The sequence below is a fragment of the Primulina eburnea genome, chromosome 6 (genome assembly GCF_022965805.1).
Source record: "Primulina eburnea isolate SZY01 chromosome 6, ASM2296580v1, whole genome shotgun sequence".
NCBI lineage: Eukaryota > Viridiplantae > Streptophyta > Magnoliopsida > Lamiales > Gesneriaceae > Primulina > Primulina eburnea.
This window is the reverse complement of record NC_133106.1, coordinates 31,090,765-31,115,539: the sequence shown is the minus strand read 5'-3', so window position 1 is coordinate 31,115,539 and position 24,775 is coordinate 31,090,765. Positions and strand designations below refer to the sequence as shown.

The following is a 24,775-nucleotide window of genomic DNA, read 5'->3' as shown; positions in this document are numbered from 1 at the left end:
CATGATTTCGGTTTAGGAGTAAAGAAATGGTATATTCCCGAAGAGGCGTTGGCTTTTCATCACCTAAAAAAGTTGAAATTAAATTCAACAAATCATGTTTCATTCTCTAAAAATATTTATTATTATATTTAGCATAATCAATAAAATATTAAAAATATGAATGTAGGGTTTAATATAGAACCCAATAATAATAATAATAATAATAACTAATATTTCTTCACAAAATTGATATGCAAGACAATCTATATAAGTTTTGATGATTTATTATTTTGTTATAATTGTGCGCCTTGATGACTAGTAATGTATAAGATATATAGATATAATAAAAAAAAAACCCCATTAAAACAATTGAAGCGAGCCAAGTTGACATTTAACTTGATAATCCAGTTGACAAGTTGATGAGCAGCAAATACAACAGAGACTTGACAAATCCGATAAATGTAATATATACCAAGAAAGTAGAATCGTTGAAGTTGTCTGTCTCACACTCCCACCTCTCAACTGCACCCTGCAATTTATATACATGGAAATCAATTCTCTGACCCCTATATATCTATGAACACCAAACCATTTCCATTTCAATTAAGGCAATCTCAATTCCCAAAACAACAAAAACACACAAAAAAATGGTTCGTCCAATCCCAATCTCAATCCCAATCCATATAAGTGATACTTTCTCCTCCATCCCTCTAGCAATAGGACTGTTTGTCTCAGCGTCACTCCTAGTCGCCCTCTGTGCAAAGCATGCAAGACAAATCCCAAGAAAGTATGCTTCCAAAACGACTCATGAGCCGAACACGCCCCTTAAGTCGCCGTTAGTATTACCTAAGCAACTGAAAACAAGTCTCGGCAGCATGGCGATCATGTCTTTAGTTCATGGCAAGAAATCAAGGCCGGACTCCGGTGCCGGGAAAGAAGAGATCGGGGTTTGGCAGAAGGCGATATTGATGGGGGAGAAATGCCAGCCGCCGGAGTTTTCGGGGGCGATCTACTATGATTATGATGGGAATAGGGTCCCGGAGATGCCTAAGTCACCGAGAGCTGGCCCGTTGAGAGGTTTTACTTTTCTTGTGGAGAAAAAGGATCATTTGGATGTCTAATGAATGGGTCAAATCAAATGTATATGTCTTTCTTTGGTTTGATATGAAAATTTTCCTGTTTTTCTCCATTTTTTTTTCAATTTTTAATAAGTTATAATTATAATTTATAATGATTTGGTTTAAATAAATATAAGTTGAAGTCAGAGACAATTTATAAGTATACAGTAAAACAGTTTCAAAAAAAATATGAAAAACATATTTCATCTATTACTATCTATTAATCTAATAGAAACAAAAATATTAGTCTGTTTTTTGATTTCCCAAGTTTGCCCCTTATTTTATATCACAATTACATTTTTCTTTTTATTTTTTTATTTCAAAAAACATTTTTTTTATTTTTTTTTAAATTACAACTATTCAAATAGCACTTTAGTCCCTCGATAATTTGTCAAATTTCACTTTAGTCCATAGATAATTATAAAAAAACTGTACATACACGCACCACGTGTGCAAAGTATCTAGTTAGAATTAAGGTTGGGATAGTATACATAGGGCATCTTTTATAATATGGTTAATTCTGTGGCTTTTCATCTATTGAACAAGGTTTCACATTTTCTTCAAAATAAATTTTTCTCCAATATTTGACATTGTACGATGCTATGAAATCTATTTCTACGCAGCTCCTGCATGATAAAGTAGCATAAAGCTTTCGAAGTTTTCCAAATATACTTTTTAAAAATTAAATTAGGTTGGATTGATTGATTTCAAATGTATTTCTATTATTTAGAAAACTAAGACTATAAATTTTAAATTTACTGCTTACATGTTTATATAACAAATCAAGTAATTTATGATGAATTTTTAAGTTGCATGATTTGTAATTTATATTACTTTGTATTGCTAACATGTAAATGAGTAAGATAAAAAAGTTCTGAATTTAAAATTTGATTATTGTTTTATTATAAATAATAAAATTATAATCGAAATTTATAGATTATAAATATATATATATATATATATATATATATATATATATATATATATATATATATATATATAATAAACAATTATGATTTTTTTAAGCATATCAAGATCGTGTCAAGACATGTTAAAATTATTACATTTTTAGTAGCTTTCAAACGATGTAATTACTCTACAACAAAAAAATTACTCCAAGGAATTTTCAAGAGTAATTTAAAATTGATGCCTGATTCCCCTCAATTTCAAATTACCAAAACATAACTGGAAGCAAATATAAATGGATCGCCTCGAAATACAAAATTTCTCGAACTTTATGTAATATTTTCTTAAAAGATTTTAGTACATTTACACGAAAGACCTTTCCATCATTGTTTCTCCACAAATACATACATACAACGAGAGTGGCCAAGATTCTATATCCATCATAGCAAGTATCAAATCAACATTTATCCCGGTAGACAAGATTAACCTTCGGGTTTCGAATCCTCATTACTAACACATGCTTTACTACTCTAGGTATGCAAACCTCGATCACGACCCCTAGCCGTGTAGCCGTATCCACCATAACCTCTTCCACCATAGTAAGAGCCACGAAACCGACCACTACCACCTCCCTGAACAGAGCCACGACAACCCCGATACCTTGAAAAATCTCCTAATGTCTGCATTCCAAAAATGCATTGCCCAATCTTAAAAACCGATGGTAGGAAACCAAGGGCAAATAGAGCTAAACAACCCAAGATTATGACAAACCCATTCGAGAGAGTTGGAAAACCAGTATTCACACTCAGTTTTTAGGGTGAAGAAGGTATAAAGTAAAAAAAAAGTATTAGAACAAATAGGAGAGACCTCGGAATCCAACTTCGTTTGTTCCGAATATCTAGTCCTTCCATAATTAGGGTTATTGTCCAGAGCATTACAAGAAAGGGAATCAAAAAAATCATTCTTCTTATAAACAGGCTGCAAGCACACAAAGATAATAAGAGTGTTAACCTAAAATTTTGTTCCAAATGTAGAGACTGATCAGATAACAATCAAGAATGAAAATAACCTTGATGGCTTGATCTCAATCTTTGACAGTTCAGTATCATACTCGTCCGGCGAATCATATTCATCACTTCCACTTTCATTTAACACTTTATATTTAGATTGTGATTGATTGCATTTTCCCAAATGACCCCACACTTTGTCCTTGATAAATTTCTCGTTCACTGCCATAAAATCAAATTCTTCGGTAAACTTTCTCACAGGGCGTGCAATGTGGTAGTTTGTCTGCATACCCTTTGTTAGCCAGAGAAAAGCTGCACGTGTTGAGAAGTAAATAGTAATTATACATAATCAAGTATGTATTTGTATGGCAAAAAAGATACAACCAATTACTTCTAAAATCATTGTCATAAAATTAATAAACATAGATATAAATTTATTCAAGCACAAATGATCATTCTTGGAGAAATTGGTAATTTATAAAATAGTACAAAGTCCTCAAAAATTACCCCAGATCCTTGTCCGCCAGGCCCTCCGTAGTTGTTACTCAATGGACGACCACCATCAATTGGCGAAAAAGAAAAAACGCAAACAATACATAATTAACCAAACCACATTTTATCAGTTTCCCAATCCAAATTGTCAACAGCAAATAGAAAATGAGGTGCTACAAGCTTCAAATATTTTGCACATTAGGACAGTTTGTCGTCCCAGAGACCGAGGGATTGAAAAATTAAGGCCACTGTTCTGATTTTGCTACTTAATGGAGGATTATCTGGTTGTCAGTTGATCGATCACTACTGCACATTCCACTAACTTTCCCAAAAATTGTGCTTGCAATTTTCCGAAAACATTTTAAATTTGCCTAATGGTAGAATTTCCATTTGAGGAACAATAACCAAATTTAAGTATAAATTTCTGTTAAAAATTTTAGTTGATTCAAGACCAAAACCCTAAGTACAGTTTCAAAAAGTTTTACAGATAACGGGAATCCATTGGATACTTGTTTCCATTATCCTTTTCACCACAACCCTATGTTTACCAACTTAACCATTCCACCTTCACTCTTCATAACGTCCAACTTGTCCGATATATGCCCTTACATATACCCACTCACACAACATCAGCCCACAGACTTTAAATAAGGATTTCAATCTCACTACTCCCCCCAAAAAATCTCTGAGTGACCTTTTGAGTACAGAGGATGTGGGCAAGGAAAAAGGGCAGACAGGGGAGGGAAGATGTGAAATATGTTTTTCCTTTATTTTTTATTGTATCGCATTGGGTAAATATAATGAGGTGTAAGAATAATATTATATCAATAAAAAAATATGTTGATCAAGGATCACATCGCAGAAAGTTGAAAAGAAATGTCAAATTCAATTGTAGTGGGTCTTCATAAAATTATACTTTTGAACAAAACAGACTAGAACCCTAAACTTATTTCAAATGTGATCAACCATCATGAAGTATTCAATTTTATACGACTTTTAACCCCAAAAGCTAGTAACAGAGTTTGGTAAAATTCAGTTGGGACCCTAGTAGACACTCATCATTCATAGCATTCAATTCAATCTTAAAGGATGATTTAAGAAGATACAGAAATAATGAAAATAAATGTCTGCTTGTTGATATATTTAAAGAGAACAACCTTGAGAGCTCGAGTATTTGGTAGTAAAGGTAGTATAGGCAGTTGAGCTTCCGTAAACCTTGAGAGCTCGAGTATTTGTAGTAAAGGTAGTATAGGCAGTAGTGAAGGCTGTGGTAAAACCTGAACTACTTTCACATCTTTCTGACTAGTTAGTAAAGTTTGAGGTGGAGAAACAATGCTTTGTCCAGATTTCTGTAGCGGCCCTGGAGTTATATGTGAAGGTGTCGAAGTTTCTGCAAAAAGAGAACCAGATGCCAAAGCAACAGATGTTAAGGGTTGAGAAATTGTCAGATGGGTCAAGGGAACAGGGCCAGGTATTGTGGGCTTGTTAGCTACTGAAGAGATACCAGCACCAGGGCCAGGAATCATGGGCTTGTTAGCAACTGAAGATAGACCTGCATTATCAAGAGCTAAACCAGAGAAAGGAGACAAAATTTGCAAATTAGAGGTCAGTGTTGATGTAGGCATAGCAGAGATAGGATCTTTATTTGGCAATAGATTACTCATTTTTCTGGTGTAGGCGGCACGGGATGCAAAGGGTGAACATTCAAAGACAAGGATGAAGGTAAAGAAGTAGAGATTAAAGTAGCAGCAATGATATTCCAGAAAATTAGAAGTGGGCAGGCTTGATGCTTCCATTGGCAAAGATGAACCAAAACTAGAAAATTGCATGGGTTGCATGGAGGGAGGAATAGCGAAGCTAGGAGGTGTTTGGAAAAAGGACTGCTGAGGCAGTTGAGGAAGCCCATTAAGTGCACCATAAAATCCCTGCCAATAAATTGGCCCAGCTAGCCCACTGCCACTTGCATTTGGGGCTCCAGGTTGATATAAAGGAAGACCACTTTGAAAAGTTGAACCAGGGAGTCCCCAACTGTGAAGAATGGGAACCAATATCAGCCAAAGATCCACTGGGACCTGAAGACAAGTTTGTGGATTGGGTTGTGGGACGAGTATATTGAGACTACACTGAACACAGAAAGTTAATATACAAATTTATTCTTCGATGCGTTACAACAAAAAACTTGTTACCACCCACCTGAATAATTGCAGGATCATTATTTATCGGAGGAGGAGTTTGAACTGGTGGAGAAGCTTTGACTTGTAAATCCGGTAGAATGAAAATGGCAGTTAAACTGTAAACTAACAGAAAAACTATAGAGTGAAGGAACGCCACTTCCAAAAAAGGATAAGAGGAAAGAAAATTCAAATGCTCAATGAAGATGGCATTGGTTAGAATGGATATCTTGATAAAATGCCATGTATGACAACCTATCAAACAGGTGCCAATGTGCAATAAGAAAACATGCATCCTTGGGTCCAATATCCAGGCAAAAGTTGAGTCCATGCCTTCTCGAAATGAAATACACTAGTAAATGATATTTTAGAATTTAGAGTTATTAATAGAAGTATGTATTCAACCAACAACTTAATTGCAATAAAACAAATATTTCTTCAGTGAACACGCAAATACAAAACCTATTAAATTCGATTACATTCAAACATACAATGTTTTCATTTGAGGTACGCTTAAAATGTTTCTAGAGCCTCCAAGACGCACGGAGACGTACACATGCTCTTCAGCTTAATTACATGTCACATCCTTTGTTATGTAAGTAACAGGTTCAAAAGTAATGATTTCTTAGTAACCAAATCAGGAGATATCCCACCAGGTAACTAGACCTAGTCCTCAAACGGGGTTGTGTAGCTAGTGAAAAGACTCAGCAATTCAAGACAAATAAAAAAAGCAGAAAAACAAAATAGATACCTTAATATCGCTTCCTCTAAACAGTATATAATCTTATGTTTTATACTTGGAGTAATCTATGGGCCATCCTATTCCGAACTTCTGTTCCAAATGATTCACTGCCAAGGGTATTGAGCACCAATAATTACATTTCAAGCACAGGTTATCATGGAAAATAAAAAATTGTTACATACAACCAGTTTCATATACAAAATCAATAATGTGAAATAGATAGACTAGATTAAAGGTATCATGTTAGACTATAAGCATAGTTCTCCCCAGACATGCCCAAGTTTACTATTATGGTAGCTTGACTGACTGAGGTGCTTAACTTACCTTTATCATGTTGGATTACAATCACAAATGTGCAATGTCGACTGACTGAGGTACTTGACACTCATTTAATCTCATAACTCAATCAATATGTAACGATGTATGTTAGTCCATTCTTCTTTTCAACTGATACTCAAATCAACAAAAGAAATGTTGTTGAAGTGGAGAACAACATTGACATATCTAACTTCGTAAAAGCTAAAGAATTCCAGTTTTTCAAAAGACAGTGGCCTAGCATGGGTAGCGCCACATGCCATATCCGTCTAAATTGTAAATCTCGATCATATATCTAATACAGTACAAATTCGTTTTGTGAAGAGAACTATCACGTTCAAATTTTCCTGCTAATTCCGTGAATAGAACCAATGATCACCATGAATATAAGTATATAACCAATAATTACCAATTCAATGCATCAACTTCACATTTCTTAGGCACTCAAGCTTTCGCGTTATTTCCGCTACAAAATATCAAAACTTCGATAACAAAGAGGTACAAGAACATATCTGTTATGACCAATACAAGAATCTTAATAGAAATGAACATAAAAGAACACAAATCAACTCATTCAAAACCGAACAAAAAAATCATGTCTTCTTAGTTTTTGAAAGTACACAAATATAAAAAGAGAAAAATTCACAGAATTTTGAGTACGGATTACCGAATAGATCAGCCACGAATCACGATCCTATTTCCAAAAATTCCAAGAAAGAGACAAAAACACTCAATATTACATTACAAATAATTAGACAAATATAAATACAGTTTACTGAATGATTGATCCTTCTCACCATTGCGTAATCCGATGCTGCACTCTTCGGTGTTGATGTTGTACAATATGCCTTCGTATCTGATCTCGCTCTTCGAAGTCAAGCTTATTAAGCTGCCGATATAGGAGTCCTCCGATGCCATGCCACGCCACCTGCATATCTACTGCTCGATTCCGCCGCCGCCGCCATCTTCTCCGACTGCTAAACGACAATATCAGATAACTTACTATTTAAAATTAATAATTATATACGCGTCTGGATCGAGAGAAATGGAGGAATTGTTAGTCAACAAGCGAGGGAGAGAAAGCTGTTGACCGTTTTAACTATATATATGCAGGCCTTGGCTAGTTTGGGCCTCAATTTGGGCTATCGATCAACATGAGTCCAATAACTGTTCGCCTGTAAATATTTGTACTCATATGTGATGAAGTCATTATATTAATTTTTTAAAAGAAAAAGGTTTTCTAATTAATTATTTATTTTTAAAAAATAATTGTTTTTTGTTTTTTGGTAAACATAAAAGAGCAAGGGGAAAAAATATTAAAGTGGCCCTAACATGCACGCATTTCGTGTAAATAAATATTAAATATCTCACCTCCATTTTTTGAGGACATTTTTTTAAAAAAAAACTATTGATCAAATTTGAATTAAAAAAGTAAATATGATCTCCATTTGACCAAAAATAATTGGTCCTGCGCTTAGGATAATTCTAATTTTAACAAATGAATGTCGTTGTTTTTTTTTAAAACATTCATTAATTTTAAATTTATTTTTCTATCAATTGAAACTAGGAGAGAATTACATTTTTGATCATATAATTTGATATATTTTAGATTTTAGTCGTGTAACTTATCGAATTTTGATTTACATCCGATAATTTGAACATTTTTTGTTTTAGTCTTTTATTTACCCGAAACCACTAAATTCATCACATATTAATTATTTAACATGGATTTTCTCTTACATAGTTCACGTGGCAAGAATAAAACATATATTACACACATTAAAATCCTACTTAAACAAAAATAAAGGAAAATAATAAATGTTTTTCTCACATTTTGAATTATTCGAGTCGTTTTGTTTTATTTTCCTCTCACTTCTTTGCTTAGACGAATTTTATATGAAATTATATTTTATTCTCATCACATGTTCCACATAAAGAGGCATTGGAGTTAAATAAATTCCATTCAATTGATTTAGTGGTTTCAGACGAAAGAGATAAAAAAAATTCAAGTTACTTGATGAAAATCAAACTTTAACAAGTTATATGACTAAAAACCAAAATAAACAAACTTATATTAAAATCGTAATTTTCCCTCTTAAAAGACATCAAGTCTGGTACCATATCTCTTAGGTTACAAAGAGCATTAATTACTATAGTGATAGGGACCATTTGTTTAATGTTGTTATGATCTAATCATGTCAACTTTGGAAAGATTTTACTTTCGAACAATTAGTGTGAACATCATAGAAGGTTTGATCGAGACGAAAAGAATTAGATGATGAATACGTTGATCTTTGGCGAACACAACTATATATGTAATATAAGATTTTAACTTTGTACATATATATGTATATATTTATTTGTACTTATATTACATAAGATGCTTGTACTAATAAATATTTTCCCAATTTTCAAATGATATTATATTGTAAGGAGAAAATGACAAATCGAGCGTGTTAGAGCTGGCAAAAAAAAAAATTTGATTTCGTGGTCCTAACCCATAAAACAAGAGCTTCCTAGCTAGCTACACCCATCCATTGTCCTTTACATTTTATTAATGTTTCGGTCCCCCTATAAATATAGAAAATGTACGTGCCTACGCAAATACACTAACAAATGAGATACACTAACAAATGAGAGCATTTTCTTTAATTATTTTAAAAATGATGGCACGAATTAATGAAAATTGTTAATTTAAGTGAAATTATTAGAAACCTTCCATAGGCACAAGTGTCGCTTGATATGTCCTTCTTACTCTTTTTTTATTATTATATTTCATAATTATTACGAGATATGCTGTTAGAGCACCGCTTCGTAGAGCAGCTCCGCCTGCAAGTAAGCTTCGAAGGAGAGAAATTCAAAGAGAAGTTATAGAACGTCAGGGAGGAAGAATTGAATTTAATTCAGGGAGCTGGCCCCTTTTCATTTATTTTCTGTATTTATAGGGGGACAATTGTCCCTTTCACTTTGACTTACAATAGCCAAGTTTTAAACGTGTTTTGCTTCCTACATTTTATTTCACGCTTTGTACCCTACCCTCACAATTGATACACAATTATTCTGATATAAAATCTACTAATCTCCTAGGGGCACTTCTTGTGCGTTGTGGCCTCTGCACTCCTTCCTCAAGCATCTCTGAACACGTAACATTGCCCTCCCTGTTAGACAACACCTTGTCCTCAAGGTGAAACGTGGGATAGAGCTGCTGGAATGAGCTTAAATCTTCCCAAGAAGTATCTTCTAAAGATAAACCTGACCACTGTACCAAGAGTGGAGGCACCCATGTATTCTGCCGAAGCACTCGACGATGATTCAGGATAGCTAAGAGAGATACTAAAGGTTGATTCTCCACAAAAGTGATAGGAAGTGACAATGCAGCAACTTCTTCTGGATTAGGACAAGCTTTTAACACCGAAATGTGAAAAATAGGATGGATTTTCATTGTAGGTGGTAGTTCCAATTTATATGCAACAACACCCACTCGTTTGATGATTTTGAACGGACCATAATACCTTTTGCTCAACTTGGTATAACGATGCCCAGCCAAGGAAGTTTGCTTGTGCGGCTGTAACCGAATATAGCAATACTGACCCACCTCGAACACTTTTTCGGAACGTTTCTTATCAGCCTGAATTTTCATCCGTTCCTGTGCTTGTACCATATGAGCACGTAAAGTTGCTAACAATTCATCCCTATCCTGTAACAACGTGTCAACCGCCTCAACAGCGGATGAATTAGGAATATACGAAGGGATAGACGGGGGAGGCTTCCCAAACACTGCCTCAAAAGGAGTCATTTTTATAGCAGAATGAGATGTGGTGTTGTAACACAACTCAGCCCACGATATGAACCAAACCCAGCGAGACGGCTGATCCATCACAAAGGCACGCAAATACTGCTCTAAGCATTTGTTTAAGGCCTCCGTTTGTCCATCGGTTTGTGGATGGTACGCACTAGACATTGCCAATGATGTGCCACTGAATTTAAACAATTCTGCCCAGAATTTGCTCAAGAAAACAGGGTCTCGATCCGACACAATAGATTTGGGAATTGAATGGAGCTTAACCACCATATCCACAAACAAATTTGCTACCATCGTTGCTGTAAACCCTGACTTAAGAGGTCCAAAATGGGCAAATTTTGACAGCCTATCAATCACCACAAATATCACCGAAAACCCTTTCGAAGCAGGAAGGCCAGTAATGAAATCCATGGAGATATCCTCCCACACCCCTGCTGGAGCTGATAAGGGCTGCAGCAACCCTTGTGATTTCTGTGTACTATATTTGGTTTGTTGGCAAATAGCACAGTTGGCTACATAAACTTGAATATCCCTCTTCATATTTTCCCAATAAAAACTTGGGACTATCCTAGCTAAGGTCTTATGCATCCCTCCATGCCCTGCAACAGGCGTGTTATGAAACTCAAATAAGATTTTGGGAATAATTTCAGAATTAGGATCAACACAAATGCGATGGTGTCGATACACAAGACCATCCTTTAGATGGAAGATCGGTCGTAGTGCCTCAGAATTCTTGTGAATAAGATTTTTGTAGAAAGGGTTGGACTCCACCTCATCTTTAAGTTGAGTAAGGAATTCGAATGAAGGAATGGAAATGGCCAATAGTTGACTTGAGATGCGACAACCAGAATCTGGAAGTTCAAATTGGCGAGAAAGTGCATCTGCTACCGTATTGGAACTGCCCGGTTGGTAAGAAATATCAAAGTCATAGCCAAGGAGTTTAACCAAGTATTTTTGCTGGTCAGGTGTATGAATGGTTTGAGATAAAATTTCTTTAAGACTACGGTGGTCGGTGACAATTGAAAAATGATGGCCTAAGAGGTATTGACGCCATTTACTAACAGCTTGGGTAATGGCTAGTAATTCCCGAACGTAGGTTGAAGCTTTAAGAAGATGGGAAGGTAGTTTTTTGCTAAAGTAAGCAAGTGGGTGACCCTGCTGTAAAAGAACAGCCCCAATTCCTACCCCTGAGGCATCAGTTCGGATTTGAAATGGTAACGAAAAATCGGGTAAGGCAAGAACAGGTGTATGGCTAAGAGCATGTTTAAGGTTTTCGAAAGAAGCTTGGGCTGTGGGTGACCAACAAAAACTATTTTTTTTTAGTAGTTCCGTTAGGGCATGCGCAATGGAAGCATAACCCTTCACAAATTTTCGATAGAACCCTGATAAACCCAAAAAACCCCTTAAGGCTCTCAAAATTTTTGGAACAGGCCATGACCGAATAGCTTCAATTTTTGTAGGATCAGGTTGAACTCCCTGTGCAGACACTATATGTCCCAAGTAATCAATGGAAGATTGTGCAAAAGAACACTTGGATTGTTTTGCAAAAAAAGAATTTTCTCTAAGGCACTGGAGAATCTGTTGTAAATGTGAAAGATGCTCGTCTTGTGATCGGCTATAAACCAAGATGTCATCAAAGAATACGATGACAAATTGACGCAGAAATGGTTTAAAAATAAGGTTCATGGAAGCTTGGAATGTGGCTGGTGCGTTGGTAAGACCAAAAGGCATCACTAGAAATTCATAGTGACCCTCGTGAGTACGGAATGCGGTTTTAGGAATATCATTAGGGTTCACTCGAATTTGATGGTAACCCGCTCTCAAGTCCAGTTTAGAAAAAATGGTGGCACCATGCAATTCATCAAGAAGTTCATCAATAGTGGGTATAGGGAACTTATCTTTAACAGTGACATGGTTGAGAGCCCGATAATCAACACAAAAACGCCACGTACCATCCTTTTTTTTTACAAGCAAAACAGGGGACGAAAATGGACTTTGGCTATGGCGAATGATGCCACTGGTAAGCATTTCTGTTACCAGCCTCTCAATTTCAGATTTCTGGCAATGAGCATAACGGTAAGGCTTAACATTTATTGGTTTGGTGTCGGGGAGAAAATGGATGGAATGGTTGATGGAGCGATGAGGGGGAAGGGATTGTTTTTCCATAAACACATCCTGATACAGATCAAGGAGGGCTGCCAAAGAACCTGAGTTTGGACGTACCTTATCGTAATTGGGTAAATACCCTATCAATAAAAACAGCTGGAAACATCCAGCGATCCCCTCTGTCTGTGACAAACGCCGCATTTGATGTGAATTGAGCTCTTCCAGCTGGACCAACGGCTGACCTCGGAGTTGCACTAACTTTCCATTGTGCATAAACTCCATATAAAGTTGTGAATAGTCCATAGCAAATTCGCCCAATCCTTGAAGCCATTGCACCCCCAAAACAATTTCAGCTCCTTGCACTTGGATAACGTAGAGATCAATCACAAAGGATACCGTGTCCAATTCTATTGTCACCTTCGGGCAGTACCCTTGACACGTCATAGATTGCCCATTGCCTATCATAACCGAGAAATGCGGAGAAGGAATGATTGGAAGCTTCAAGAATCTAGCAAGGCGCTCCTGGATAAAATTATGAGTGCTTCCGCCATCAATCAGAGTTTGTACCTGCACCTTCTTTATAAAAGCCGTCAAACGTAGTGTGCGAGGACAAGGTTGTCCTACCAATGCATGCAAACTAATTTCTGGACAATCTTGTAAGTTGCCCATCTCTGGAGATACCAACGAACTGTCATCCCCACTAGCTTCCTCCGCCACATCAACCTCAGGAACAATGCATAAGAAAAATTGTCCTTTACATTTGTGACCTTGAAAAAAATTTTCGTCACAATTATAGCATAAACATTTCTCTCGTCTTGCCAACATTTCCGCTGGAGTCAGGCGCTTCATAGGATAAGATTTCTTGGGCCCTGGTGGAGTAGGAAGTAACGGCGGTCGACTCGGAGTTACCATAGCCAGCGATTGTTTTGAATTTACTGAATTGTCGCCCCAATGCACTGGCAAGCTGGCACTATCCGAAAATTTATCCTCATACAACTTGGCCAAACTCATAGCTTGAATTAGTGACCGTGGCCGATAAACTTGTGTTTCTTTGCGAATTTCTGGTCGTACCCCGGACACAAAACAACTAATGAGCACGTGCTCGAGTACATCCAAAATATTATTGGCCCATTGTTCGAATTGGTGTTGATACTCAGCCAAGGAACCGGATTGTGTGAGCTTGCTCAATTTCCCAAAATGATCTTCATACTCCGATGGTCCAAACCGTTTTATAATAGCACTCAAAAACTCAGTCCAACCAGGAATCAGTTCATTCCGATTCATCCAATCGAACCAATCCAAAGCATCCCCATCTAAATGAAATGATGCAACAATTAAACGTTGAGATTCCGGAGTTCTATAATATTCAAAGTACCTCTGGATGCGAGCTACCCATGCCGAAGGATGATCACCCGAAAATCTCGGAAAATCAATTCGCATTTTATTTGCCCCTGCTGGAAGCTCGGAACTCTGGAACCTACTCATATTATTCACTGACTGAGGCGGTGGTGGTGAGCTCGGGCCAACCGAGTGGTTGTTGCGCCTCAACTGCTGCTCCACCTTCGCATCGAGCGTTTTGAAGCCAACCGCAAGCTCATTGAGTGAAGTATTGATGGTATCAATGCTCGTGTTGCTTTTCAATTAAAATTGCCTGCGATTCCTGGAGATTAATGAGTTTGGAAAGAGTTTCCTCTAATCGAGCAAATCTCGTTCCTTCCGCCATCGCTTTACTGATGTAGCACTTCACTGCTATGGAAACTCGTTAATTGAGTGAGAACGAGAGCACCAATGTTAGAGCACCGCTTCGTAGAGCAGCTCCGCCTGCAAGTAAGCTTCGAAGGAGAGAAATTCAAAGAGAAGTTATAGAACGCCAAGGAGGAAGAATTGAATTTAATTCAGGGAGCTGGCCCCTTTTCATTTATTTTCTGTATTTATAGGGGGACAATTGTCCCTTTCACTTTGACTTACAATAGCCAAGTTTTAAACGTGTTTTGCTTCCTACATTTTATTTCACGCTTTGTACCCTACCCTCACAATTGATACACAATTATTCTGATATAAAATCTACTAATCTCCTAGGGGCACTTCTTGTGCGTTGTGGCCTCTGCACTCCTTCCTCAAGCATCTCTGAACACGTAACATATGCTTTCATTCGTCTCTATTTTTAAAAAGATATTAACACTTAAATTTTACCCTAACCATTATAATCTAGATTATTCATAGTACAATATATTATTATAAGGGTATTTGGCTGACTTCGTGAACTCTTTAAAACAGTTTATACTCTTTATTTGAAAATTTATTAGTTCTAAGAAAATTTGGTGAGTAAATTTAAATGATCCAAACATCATATTCTATCAATCAGGATGTATTTGTTCGAAACTTACTTGTTGCATAATGGAAATCACACATCTACAAATTGATATGATATTGTCTATTTTGATCATAAATCTTCGTGAATTTGTTTTTTAAAATGTACCAAAAAAGACTAAATTAAAAAATATTTTTTCATCTTATTAACCCATTATATTTCTCATATATTTCCAATGCGATACTTTAGTTGTATTTCTAACAGTTTTCTCCTCAAATAAAAGATCACCATTATTCTCATGGGTCAGGCCTCCCTTCGAGCTCATTCGTCTATCATCTCCACTTGGAAGATCATATAATCTAGTCGAGGCCACTAATTTTTATTGTGTTCATCAAGGATTTACTGGAAGCCCTTACTTTCTTTGTTTAAGTATCCGAAAATTTCACACACATGGATCGATCTTCATCATGTATTTTATGTCACTTGTTGTAGTACGTAGACGACATGTTGTTGGCAGGAAAGGAAAAACTTGAACTTGATAAGCTCAAGGGATGACTAAAAGCGGAATTTGAAACGAAAGATTTGGGCACAACAAGGAAGATCTTAGGAATAGAAATAATTTGGACAAAAATTTGTGTGAGACGATCTCATGGATCGTATTTTGTGAAATGGATATCTTATTTAGGTTATCCATGAAAAAATATTATTTTATATACAAAGAGTATTACTTTTTATTGTGAATATGGATAGAGTTGACTCATCTCACAGATAAAGATTCGTGAGACCGTCTCACAAGAGACCTACTCATTATATATACTTTGTGTTTAGATACTCGGGCTTTATCAACATATGACTTATGAACATTGACCAACACATGGGCTAGAATGATGTCCCCGCAGATCATAGCTGAAACTTTTCTTGTCTATACTATAGTTTTGATTGACAATTGACATTATTTATTTAGATGGTATATATATAATTCGATAATTTATTGAATTTTGATTACTGACGACCATTAATGAAAAGGTAGCAAGAAGTGTCCAAATCTCAAAGCCCTCCCCTATTCTACTATTCAGTCCTTCGATTGTAGCAGAGTCCAGTTTTAAACCCAACAGCTCAAAAAATGAGAACAAGCTACCCAGAGACCAAAACTACCTTTGTCTTGCATGCATTTGCATGCCCATATCTACTTTGCGCCCACTCCCTACAAATAAATACCTTTAATCACAAGTCTAAATAAAGCCCGTCATAAATAAATTCGCCAACCGCCATCTTCACAAATTTAATATGTTTCAAGGATGATTAATTAGATTTTCAAGAAACGTGAGTTTTATCCTCTGCTATCTTTTTTCGGTTTGTTTAGTTCGACTTTCTAATGAGTAGATGAAGTTAGTAATGTGTAAAGTAGAGGACATACATTTTTAATAGGGACACGCCAAGAATGACAATACCGACGAGCCGAAAGATCGAGACTCTCGACTTGCCTTGTCCCTCCCAGAAGTAGATTTCTCGATGTACCGTTATCACATCCAATACTTCTTTTGATGAATGTCACATTAGTTCTATTTCGGTGATCACACTCGTACCCTTGAATTCAAGAGTTTCGTTTTTGGTTTCTTAAATTAGTCCTTGGAAAAAAGACACGAACTTTAAGTATGATGTTCAATCGAAAGTTTATAAATTTTCCACTCTTTATTTTTCATATTTTAGGTGTAGCATTGCTCTAACTTGGAATCAGAGGCACTTCATTCATATTTTCATTGATTTGCAATCCAAATCATCCACTTTAATAAAAGGGAACTGAGAGAGGCCCTTTTAACAGCATAGTCCTTGTAGAGTTACAGCTGAATTACCTTTCTCCATCATTTCCTCTGCTCTCATCTTCTCATTGACATTAACGTAATTTCTTGTTTTTGTAGCATCGAGAATTGTGCTCTCTCTCTCCCCCTATACTTGTATCTTCTGCGATTTCTGCATACACTTCATTTACTATACCTTAGCTTCCTATTAACTCATCAAGATAAAGCGTTCTCGTTTATTGCAATTGCTTGCAAACTCATTCTTCACTTCACATTCTTTTTTCCATTCCTTGGAATATTTCTCCCGCCATTATATAAATTCGTGCTATCTTTCCTTGGTAATCTTTAAATTTATTGAGTGCGTCTTTGTGTTCTATCTGGGGTTTTAAGCAGTCATGAAAAAGATTAAATCTTTGAGTTCTTACATTGTAATTCTCTGCATACTTCGTTGTTTGTGTGTGTGGTGCAATGGGGAAGATGAAACAGTGTCGGCTCCAATGAAGAGAACTGAACAAGAAGTTCTGTATTCTGCTATTCAAGATTTTGTGGGAAAATGGTGGAATGGTTCGAATCTTTATCCGGATCCTTGCGGATGGACTCCTATTCAGGTAAATAATATTCTCTCTGGTTTCTTCGATTCAAGATTATTGAAACGATGCATGGAATCCTGATATTGATGGTAATTAGCTCTAATTTATTCATTATACACTCAATGATCTTGAATCAAAATTTCAAATGGCGCAAACTTAGGAGTTTATGTATTTTCTTGACTGAGTTTTGTCAGCAGAAGTGGATTTTTTCACGACAATTATCTTGTCGTTTCTAAATTTTATGATATCCACTTCAGATAGCTTCTTACATTCTTAAGATTCCATTGGCTATTTCAAGCTTTGTTCTTCATCAAATACTCTGTCGAGACCGAAACAAAATATTTTTCTGAATCTCCACTGCAGGACAAGTGGAATGATGCCATATGTTATTTGTCTGATTCAATCAATTAATATCCGCCTGAAAAGCAGAGATATTGAAGAGCATAATATAATATATCAGTAATCATTACAGTATCCACATTGCAATATTTTTTTATTTTTTTTTCACGTGAATTCAATGATGTGTCTTCTTCCAAAATTTTAAATACTGTAAAAGCGAAGAGGTGATTATAAATATGATACTGGTAGATTTAAATCATGATTTTAGCATACAAAACCAAAATTCTTTCAATTTTCTTGGGCATTTCTTGTGCTCCAAAGTTCACGAACTCTTAGTTTTGATTTCTTCTCACTATAATATATTTATTAAACATTCTCGAATTTTCTCTGTTCTTTCACAGGGTGTTTCCTGTGACATATTTGATGGATTTTGGTATGTGACTGACTTAAGAATAGGACCTGTTTATGAGAATTCCCTCATTTGTGACCAAACTGTGGGGTTCAGTCCACATTTGTTTGCACTAAGGCACTTGAAATCTCTATCATTCTTCAGTTGTTTCGTTTCACCTCATCCCGTTTCGATTCCTGCTCAGAATTGGGAGGTTTTTGCAGAGAGTCTCGTGTCACTAGAATTCCGATCAAATCCAGGCCTCACCGGTCAAATTCCAGCAACTTTTGCGGAGCTAGGAAATCTGGAGTCATTAGTTCTAATGGAAAATGGATTGACCGGCGAAATACCGATTAATATAGGTAACTTGACCAAGTTGAAGAGGTTGAATCTCGCAGGAAACAGATTCAAAGGAGAAGTCCCAGATAATTTTGGAGGGCTTAATCATCTTCTGATTCTTGATTTTAGTAGTAATTCATTTTCTGGTTCATTGCCTTCAACTTTTGGAGGGTTGACTTCTCTGTTGAAGCTTGACTTGAGCAACAACCAATTTGAAGGAAAAATCCCAGAAAACATAAAGAACCTGAAGAATCTGACACTTTTGGACCTGAGCAGCAACAAATTTTCAAATGGGTTGACCAAATCACTTCAAGAGTTGACTATCTTTGGAAGAAATATTCCTCTCAAACAATCCCATTGGTGGGAGCTTAGAAGATGTTGAGTGGCATGATATGGTGAGGTTGACCGCATTGGACCTGTCCAATACAATCTTGACAGGCGGCATTCCTGAGTCTTTTTCAGAATTAAAAGGGCTTAGATTCTTGGGTCTTAGTGACAACATGCTCGCAGGAGATGTTTCCCCAAAGCTTGCAAATTTACCAAATGTGAGTGCGATTTATATTCACGGGAATAATTTGACAGGGGAATCTCAAGTTTCCTAAAGGGTTTTATGAGAAGTTGGGGAGGAGATTTGCTGCATGGGGGAATCCAAATTTGTGTTATCCCATTGGATCGATTCCTACAAATTATGTTCCATTTGGGGTAAAAATATGCAATCAAGATCAAGAAGTTAAAAGATATGAGACATGTTTGCACACTAAATCCAAGATTTGCGATGGGATTAGGAATCCTGATTCCATTTCTATGGCTTCTACGGGATTTATGGTAAATTATGTTGGCCGACTGGTTTGGTTCATTGAGATTATGGGGGCTTTGATTATAAATATCTAATTAATCTTTGTTCTTCTTGAATGTGTTTTGATCATATGTTTCATTTGTTACGTACTATACCTAAGTAAAAGTATAATTCTCTAAGCATTATTCAACGTTTTATGTTTCCAAACAGAATATACGAAAACTTACTTCGAACAAAACTTAAGTTTGTGTTTGAATTGATGAATTTTAAGTTTTTTGACAAATTTGAATTAATTTTTTAGCAAATTTAAATTCATTTCATATTAATTATATGACATTCATCGAATCTTTTACTTAAATCAAATCCTTTTGAAAAATAAAAAATTAATCCAGCTGTAACCCAAGATCACGCAACTTTTGTTCAACCATCACTTTTGTGACTGTTGGTCTTCAAGCAAGATTCTACACATTAATTGAGTCATTTAACATAACCATTTCTCAATATTCAAACTCCATCAGTGAAAAATGGTTTACTTAGGAATCCATTCAACAATTTCGCGAGCAGTACTTAAGACATCCTTTTATGATGTCGTATTGTTGCAATCAATATGTGTCGCTTTATTATATTTTAAGTGTTACATTAAAAAAATATTTATATCGATATATTGTGATATTTTATCCTAACATTGGTTGAAAATATTTATTTAAAATGATTTTTATAGCAACTTGTGTTAGTCATTTTCATAAAATATGACTTTGAACACGAAATGGATACTACATGAGTTGCCTTGAGTGAGCCTGAGATAAGGCATCACATTTATATTGTGAAGATTGAAGAAAACAGGAGCCACAAGCAGCCACGAACTTGAATCCATCTTCGATTCCTCATTTCTAGACATGATTTTAAATGCACTGAAAACGAAAGAGCGAAAGGCAATACAAATTGAACAGCCTGTAGTTTCTCCTTAGGCAAAACACACTCTCCACCTATACACAAACATACTCATAAAATACAGACATCCATTAATTCATGCGTGTAAACAGTTGGATTAGAGATAGATCGAGTGGTCCTTTAATTTTTTTGTGCGTATTTTGATGATGATTTTCGTGAAATTGTGGACCACTCTTCACACATGTGCGCACCAATAAGGTGATACTTACAAGTTGAATATATACTTTTAAGATATTTCATTATATTTAATAGTTAAGTGTCAACTCATTGATTGACAAGATTAGTAAGTAGCATAACAAAACTATATATATATACACACACATATATATGCACACAAGTTGACGGGCTTAACTCAAGGGCACTAGCCAGATGTTCATATTAACATCTCGAAATCATTTATGCATCAGCTTTCTCGAGACATGGAAATGTCACTTCACACATCTTTCATGTCTCGAGAAAGCTATTGCATTTATGATTTCAAGATATTCATATGAACATATTGTCGATGTTCATAAGTTGCTCACAACGAATGTGCAAATTAAATTATCAAAAATTACACACACATATATTCAAAAAAATATTTTGATACACAAACTATTTATAAATTGACAAATTAGTATATGAATTGTTTTATATGGCTCAGTAAATATGTGCTTCAACTAAAAAATCGATCTTATCATTTACCTAAATTGCTTTTAATTCCAATTGCTTTTATAAAATTCAATCAAGTATCATTTTTCCAACATTATTTTATTAATTAAACTATTTTTAAAATATATTATATTAATTTAAAATTTATATTATGATAAATAAGTATCGTAATTTTTGTATCAAAATAAAACTGGATAAATTGTCATAAAATCCCAAATACAAAAACAAGTAGTCTTGTTATAATTTAAAGGTTAACTTTACGGTCAATCCCCAAAAACAAAAGATATTTTTTTAACCTTGCTCGACAATTTTTCTAAAAAAATATTTTTGTAAGTACGTTTCAAATATATTTGAGGAGATCATTTTCTTTCAGAATAATTGATCAAGATTATTTTACAAGTTTTCGAAAAATCACGTGATGTCTTCCACTTTCTCCCCTTTATATTATTTTCAATTTCTGAGAAAACCCACTACTCGAAATACATTATTTTAATCCTGTGCTACAGAGAAGATTTATGGGTCCCTAACACCTTTATCGAGTACCCAATTGACATTCTTTAGACAAAATTTAATTATTTTGTAGTAGGCTGGAAATGAAACAAAGAATGAGGCAGAGAGCGTCCCTTGATCCTGATAGTGGAGAAAAATTAATTGTCACTTTTCGAGCCTCTTTCCAAAGGCATGAGGTTTACAAACTCCATAGCACCACATCTTCATACTCGATGAGCTCTCTGTTATTAATAGTTCTCAATTTCGTCAATATATTACCTAAGTTTTTATGATCGATACCAATTTACAGAAGAAAACGATACATCTCACAATAATACTAAAAATTGGGCGAACTAGAATAGCAAACGAGTCATAAATTGTTATTATAACATACATTCTTAGTTTACGATATTCAGCGTGAAAAATAAACATTCTCTCCAATTCGACTCGAACCATGAAAACTTATTTCGTCATTGTCAAAGATAAAACGTAAAATCGAGCATATATATAGTTCAGGCTAACATACAACATATTTCAAACATTCACACATGAAATCATTTTGTCCATCAGAGAGTTCAAACATTTTTTTTTTCCGATGTAAGGATAAGGGACCGATGACTGACCTAGAAATTGAGGTGGTGGATTTTTAAATTTTAAAGTATTTGTTTCATCAATTTAAAATGTTGAGAACTGACTGAATCTAAATTTTTGTCAGGTATACAAATATCATATTTTCGATGACACGTATAAAGAAATCAATAGACATGTCGTTTTGAATGACTAATAATTGCAGTATTTGAAAAGCAGAAGTAATGTCATATACTCGTAATATTTGATTTAAGGATCCAAAAATTAATTTAAATATACAGAAAAAAATAGAACATTACGTAGTCAAATTAAAATCAGTCCTTCAAATAATATTTTTTATATAAGTCCATGGTATAAAATTTGATATAAAGTTTCATTTTATATGATTTGTAAATAATAAATAATAATTGCACTTTGGACTAACATAAAATAAATTGAGTGGTCGATGATTAAAAAGAAAAGGCGGAACAGTCGCAAATGCGACATGTGGGTCGGGTCCTTCACTTGGTTAATATAAGACAGACAACTCAATATATTTTTAAATAATTCCAATAATAGGGTACAAGCTCACTTTCTGTTGGACGTTGACCCCGAACAAGAATACGACGTCATTTAATGCCGATTGGCCCCACACAAGCTTTGATTCAATTTGCCTGTGAAAAGAAGAATTATAAGCTTTGTATTGAATGAGGTGGAGAAAAAAGTAGACATAATATCTTGTTTAAATTTTACTCGATAATGAACTCACGCTATTATTGTGTATATCGATAGGATTGACTCGTCTCACAGATAAATATTCGTGAGATCGTCTCACAAGAGACCTACTATTTTTTTAATCAGTTGAACATTGGATTCAATTTTTTTAAAAAATGAAAATAATAGTGTGAGTTCATTATCGAGTAAAATTTAAACAAGATATTATGTCTACTTTTTTGTCCTCCACATTCATCAAATTACCCCAAATTGAATATGCTACGTTCCTATTCAAGCATATCCTTGAAAGAGTCTGATTCATGGCATACCAATAATAAATGAACACCACATGCGACACTTTCAATCTACATAAACGACACTCAAATTTAATCGAGTCCATGTGACGTTTTAACTTAAGTTCATGGGTTTATCACAATTAAAATTATTCCACTAAGTATCATAGATCATAGGAAAAAAGCTTTCAATTTCAAATACCATTTATTAAATTCGAGCCAAGTATATCAACCTACGTGTTTTGTCTGCGTGAAATCAAACTTAGTGAGGTGTATTTCATTCAGAGTTTTGACGACTTTTAATGAATTTTTCAAATAATAGACTTTTATGGATTTGATAATTTTTATTGATTTTTACAAAATCTCACGTATTTATAAACAAATTTATGTAGATTTTTTTACAAGATTTTTATAGACTTTTGTGGACTTTTATTTTATAGAATTTTATAAATTTTTTACTTAATCATAACATATTATTATTTTTATTAATTTCTTTGAACCAATAATTAATTGACATATATAACATATTTAGTTTGAAATTATTTTTCAATATTTATATTAATAAATAAATTTACTTATTTAAAAATTAAATCATTTAATCCTTACATGTGTATATATGTGGATTTGTATGCATGTTTGTAAATTTTTTAAAATAAATCAATTGATTATTCCTTATCCTTGTTTTTAAATTGATAATATACATGTGAAAAAAATATTATTTAGTATTGTATGAATATAATTTTGTATAAAAATATCATAACTTACATATTAATTAAAAATGCTAAAATGAATTAAAAAAATCACGGTTGTTACGAGACTATTCAATTATTAAGAATTAAACAACATTTTTTTGGATCACCTTTTATTATTATTGAATATTACATTAATTTGTATAAATCATAAATTAAAAACCGCAAAATTAATCCCAGAATTCAAAATTTCCTGTGATATTATAAAAAATTATTAAATGAACAATCAATCAAAAAATGAAATTTTGAAAAGGAAATATGATAATATATATAGAGATACACTTCGAAAATTTGAGAGAGTGGTAGAGATAAATGAAAGTAGAGAAGATAAGAAGAGAGATGATGTGAAGCGACAGAGAGAAAGATAAATAGATTATGTATGAGTTAAAAGTTTTAAAAATTCATCCAAATCTTTGGGTTGAACCAAATACAATTTTTTACAATTTATAGTTGTACGTTAGGTTTTAATCTTGGTATGTTAATGAATTTCATGAAGTTATTAAAAGTCTATGGAAATTTTGAATACCTGTAGATTTTATAGATTTTTTAAAAGTCAATGTTGAATACCACTTAACTTTTTAAAACTCTATGAAAGTCTATTTTGAATACACTAGACTTCTATAGTGTATGTAAAAGTCTTAATTGAATACATCCAGACTTTTAAAATCTACAAAATAAATAAAAGTCAATAAATCTCCTATATTGAATACATCCCCCTTAATTTACATATATAATCAATCCTCCTAGTTCAACTAAACTACACTCAAATATCAACAAGAAATCTGGGAAAAAAACTAAAAAGTATAAACAAGGAGAAAACACTTCTACCTCAAATCTATTTGGAAAATCTTTGCATTCATACGTACCTCTATTTCTAGTATATGTTGAGAAAGAAGAATAAGTTTTTTATGAGACGGTTTCACGAATCACATATTTTTATTCGTGAGACGAATCAATCATATTTATACTTAAAAGAAAAAAATAATAATTTTGGCAAAAAAATTAATTTTTCATTATCAGTCATATAAATACCTTGTCAGTTAGGTCTACCCAAACATTGGTATTTATTTAGTTTTCAACTTAATATATATATATATATTTTTCACAATTTAAATAAAATAAAATTTATGGACTTGTACGGTTAAAATGGCGAAGAAAATT

The 24,775-nt window shown here is 34.3% G+C and overlaps 3 protein-coding genes across 3 annotated transcripts; 2 read left to right on the top strand and 1 right to left on the bottom strand.

Annotated features, from left to right (window-relative positions):
- The first annotated feature begins 626 nt into the window (after positions 1-626).
- On the top strand, positions 627-1,100 carry LOC140835474 (uncharacterized). Its single transcript, XM_073200968.1, has one exon. It carries the CDS (start codon positions 627-629, stop codon positions 1,098-1,100), a length of 474 nt encoding a protein of 157 aa, XP_073057069.1.
- A 1,168-nt stretch (positions 1,101-2,268) lies between these two features.
- On the bottom strand, positions 2,269-7,797 carry LOC140835473 (protein decapping 5-like). Its single transcript, XM_073200967.1, is given in 8 exon segments — positions 2,269-2,683; positions 2,871-2,983; positions 3,086-3,356; positions 4,660-5,535; positions 5,537-5,620; positions 5,696-6,025; positions 6,471-6,522; positions 7,476-7,797. Coding segments are annotated over 8 exon segments (2,049 nt in total). The 5' UTR covers positions 7,649-7,797; the 3' UTR covers positions 2,269-2,533.
- An 8,995-nt stretch (positions 7,798-16,792) lies between these two features.
- On the top strand, positions 16,793-19,295 carry LOC140835472 (piriformospora indica-insensitive protein 2-like). Its single transcript, XM_073200965.1, is given in 4 exon segments — positions 16,793-17,356; positions 18,079-18,726; positions 18,728-18,982; positions 18,984-19,295. Coding segments are annotated over 4 exon segments (1,428 nt in total). The 5' UTR covers positions 16,793-17,143.
- The last annotated feature ends 5,480 nt before the right edge of the window (positions 19,296-24,775 follow it).

What these genes read in the sequence shown, in the direction of transcription:
- LOC140835474 (XM_073200968.1), top strand. Translation starts at nt 627, where the DNA reads ATGGTTCGTCCAATCCCAATCTCAATCCCAATCCATATAAGTGATACT.